This window comes from Morus notabilis, unplaced genomic scaffold (assembly GCF_000414095.1).
Source record: "Morus notabilis unplaced genomic scaffold, ASM41409v2 Scaffold365, whole genome shotgun sequence".
Taxonomy (NCBI): domain Eukaryota; kingdom Viridiplantae; phylum Streptophyta; class Magnoliopsida; order Rosales; family Moraceae; genus Morus; species Morus notabilis.
Genome location: NW_010362906.1, coordinates 452125 through 455404, shown reverse-complemented (window position 1 = coordinate 455404; position 3280 = coordinate 452125). Strand labels below are relative to the sequence as shown.

The 3280-nt window shown below is 42.1% G+C and overlaps 1 protein-coding gene across 1 annotated transcript; it reads right to left on the bottom strand.

Moving 5' to 3' along the window:
* Nucleotides 1-680: 680 nt before the first annotated feature.
* Nucleotides 681-1169, bottom strand: LOC112092536. Its single transcript, XM_024168981.1, has 2 exons — nucleotides 1027-1169; nucleotides 681-945 (listed from the first exon to the last, which is right to left on the bottom strand). The coding sequence occupies exons 1-2, from the start codon at nucleotides 1167-1169 to the stop codon at nucleotides 681-683; spliced, it is 408 nt and encodes a 135-aa protein (XP_024024749.1).
* Nucleotides 1170-3280: the final 2111 nt, after the last annotated feature.

Genomic DNA, 3280 nt, shown 5'->3' with positions numbered 1-3280 from the left:
ATGTACCTTTAGCTTTAACCTCCTTGAGGTAAGTAGGACAGTTGCGCTTCCAGTGGCCAGCTACTCCGCAATGGTGACATTTGTCATTACTCTTGTCTACCTTTGCAACGTTCTTGCCCTTTCCAGCTTTTCCTTCCGGTTTCTTCTTGTTGCGGTTTTTCTTCTGTTTCTTGGCGCCAGAGGTGGAAGGCTTTGCTTTAGTAAGGTTTACCTTTCCATTCCTCTTTTTGCCTTTAAGCAGTAGGGTTTCCGCAGTCTGAAGCTCTTTCATGAGTTCAGGGAGTGAATAGTTCAACTTATTCATTGAGTAGTTGAGCTTGAAGTTGTTGAACATCTCCGGGAGAGTCTCTAGGATCATATCCACCTGAGTCTCCCAATCTATCTCAGCTCCCATGAGCTCCATCTCATTCAAGTGACTTATAATCAATAGCATATGGTCCCGAACAGGAGTGCCGGATTTCATCCGGCAGTTCATAAAGTTACGCACCGCAGCTTGCTTGGCTTGATGGCCCTGGCTGCCGAACATTTCAGTAATGTTGTAGATCATATCTGCAGCTGTCAGCATGTTTTGATGCTGCTGCTGTAACACATTGCTAATTGATGCTAATATATAGCACCTAGCAATCTCATCGGAACGCATCCAAGAAGTGTATGCGTTTCGCTCCTCTTGAGTAGACTCCTTAGTCTTTCTTCTGTTTCTTGGCGCCAGAGGTGGAAGGCTTTGCTTTAGTAAGGTTTACCTTTCCATTCCTCTTTTTGCCTTTAAGCAGTAGGGTTTCCGCAGTCTGAAGCTCTTTCATGAGTTCAGGGAGTGAATAGTTCAACTTATTCATTGAGTAGTTGAGCTTGAAGTTGTCGAACATCTCCGGGAGAGTCTCTAGGATCATATCCACCTGAGTCTCCCCATCTATCTCAGCTCCCATGAGCTCTATCTCATTCAGGTGACTAATGATCAGTAGCATATGGTCCCGAACAGGAGTGCCGGATTTCATTCAGCAGTTCATGAAGTTACGCACCGCAGCTTACTTGTCTTTACGGCCCTGGCTGCCGAACATTTCAGCAATGCTGTAGATCATATCTGCAGCCGTCAACATGTTCCGATGTTGCTGCTGCAACACATTGCTAATTGATGCTAAAATGTAGCACCTAGCAATCTCATCGGAACGCATCCAAGAAGTGTATGCGTCTCGCTCCTCTTGAGTAGACTCCTCAATCGGCTCAAGAGGACAGAGGGTGGTGAGCACATGCTAGTGCTTGTCTACCGTCAACACGATATCAAGGTTACATTTCCAGTCAACGTAATTTTCACCCACTAGTTTGTTTGTACTAAGAATTTGTGCGATCGGGGATAAAGACATAATTGCTGAGAAATAAAATGAAAGCGGCCTTGGCAATTTGCTTAAAATTTAGGAAAAGTATGATGCATGTATGCAAATACTTAAATATGAAAAAAAATCCTTTTGAAAAACATATTTCATCCAAGGTGTTACGATCATCAATGGTAACACGTCCCACCTAGGGGTGGCGTCCGTGAAGCCTCCTATCGCATTGAGACTCCTCTCGTTTGGTCCACCTTACAGGATGTCTCCACATCCAGTGCAACCAATCACCATCTTTTTGGTCACTTCAGTCCCATTGCCTAGCTCCTAAGGGAGGTTACAATGGACTTCAGTCTAAGTGTTTAACCGACTAATCGACTCTAGAGGTTGTTATGAACTAACGATCCATCTAGGGATGGTCTCGCCTCACTACTTCCTCTTCGAGTCTTATCTTCTCAAGCAACCTGATGACTCCTTAGTGACACGCTTCGTGGGGTTCTCCCATTGAAGTGAGGACCACTAAGGTGGCTCTTAACCCATCCATGTGTGACGATCAGGCTAAAGTCGGAGACCTTGGGAACGTTTCAATGCAAACGACCCTCCCACTTAGTTTTTTGGAAAAATGGATTTTGTTTTTAAAAATTAAGTCAAATTAATAATTTGTCAACAAAATTATAACCTTTATAAATTTGTCATTGCATTTTATAACACTTTACAAAATGTACCCATTGCATTTATAATTATAACAATTTATAATATTAAACTACAATGATGCATGAACATGTTCGCATGGCAATTTGATATTGGCATCACTATATCCTATATGGCATGTTTTGCAATGATGCGAGATTAAATAATAAATCATCCATTCAAAATTTAACCTCTCTATGGCTTATTTCTAATTACAACCCACAAAACAAATGAATAATAAATTACAATAATATTCTTCATCTTGTCTTCATGGCGTCTTCACAAATTTCCTCTTTCATAATCCCTGAAATGGAAAATGTTTTGAAGAAAGAGAAAATAAAAATAAAAATTCAAAATTTAAATAAAAACCCTTTTTTTTAATTTATTGATTCAGGCTGGGCTCGGGACAATCCCGAGCCCACCCTTTCTGCCTAGGCAGGGCCAGGCCCTGCCTTGCGCGGCATGGGCTACCAAGCCAGGCAGCCCTTGCACGTTGCGCATGGGCCACAGCCCTTGCTTGGGCAAGGCCTGCGGCCCCTGCCTAGGTAGGGCCTGCAGGCCCGTCAGGGTTTCAGAAAACCCTGGCGCACGCTAGGGTTTCTGAAACCCTAGTGTGCCGCCCAGCCAAACCCAGGGGAGGGGCTGGTGGCTGTGCGTGGCTGTGCTAGTGACGGAGGTAGGGCTTCGTGCGGCGGCGGCAGCGGCGACGATGGCGGCGGCGACGGCACTCAAAAAAAAATTTCTAGAATTTTAAATTACAAAATTTCCTATGCCCTTTAATGGCTTACATCATTTTCTAAAGAAAAATATAAACCACTAAACTTGCGTAATTAAAAACCTAGAGCCAATCGATCGGGATCCAATCATAAATATATCCAAAATAATTTTGAATTCATCACATATTCATGCAAGATGCCAATATCAACACATATCATACAATCCAATTGCATAAACACAAATCATGCATGATCAAAACCTAGGCTCTGACACCAATTGTAGGATTCGTTGTGATTTTTAAGTGAAAAATCATTTAAACAACAACAAACTTGTAGGCATAAATTTTAAAAATTTTCACATATCTTTTAATTCCAAATTAAACACAAATCACAATGAGAGGTACATGCATGGTATATGTTTATGGACAAAGGAATAAAATGACAATCATACCTTTAAGACAATTGGATCAAATATGGCTGCAAGGATCTTGTCTCACTATCTCACGTTCTGAGATGGAGAATTGCCGTGAAACAAGACCGTTGATTTATGAACAC

Bases quoted from the DNA above. Each gene is read 5' to 3' on its own strand.
- LOC112092536 (XM_024168981.1), bottom strand. From the start codon at position 1,169: ATGCGTTCCGATGAGATTGCTAGGTGCTACATTTTAGCATCAATTAGC. The intron at 946-1,026 runs GTAAGCTGCGGT...ACTGATCATTAG, and splicing joins AGCCAGGGCCGTAAAGACAA to TCACCTGAATGAGATAGAGC.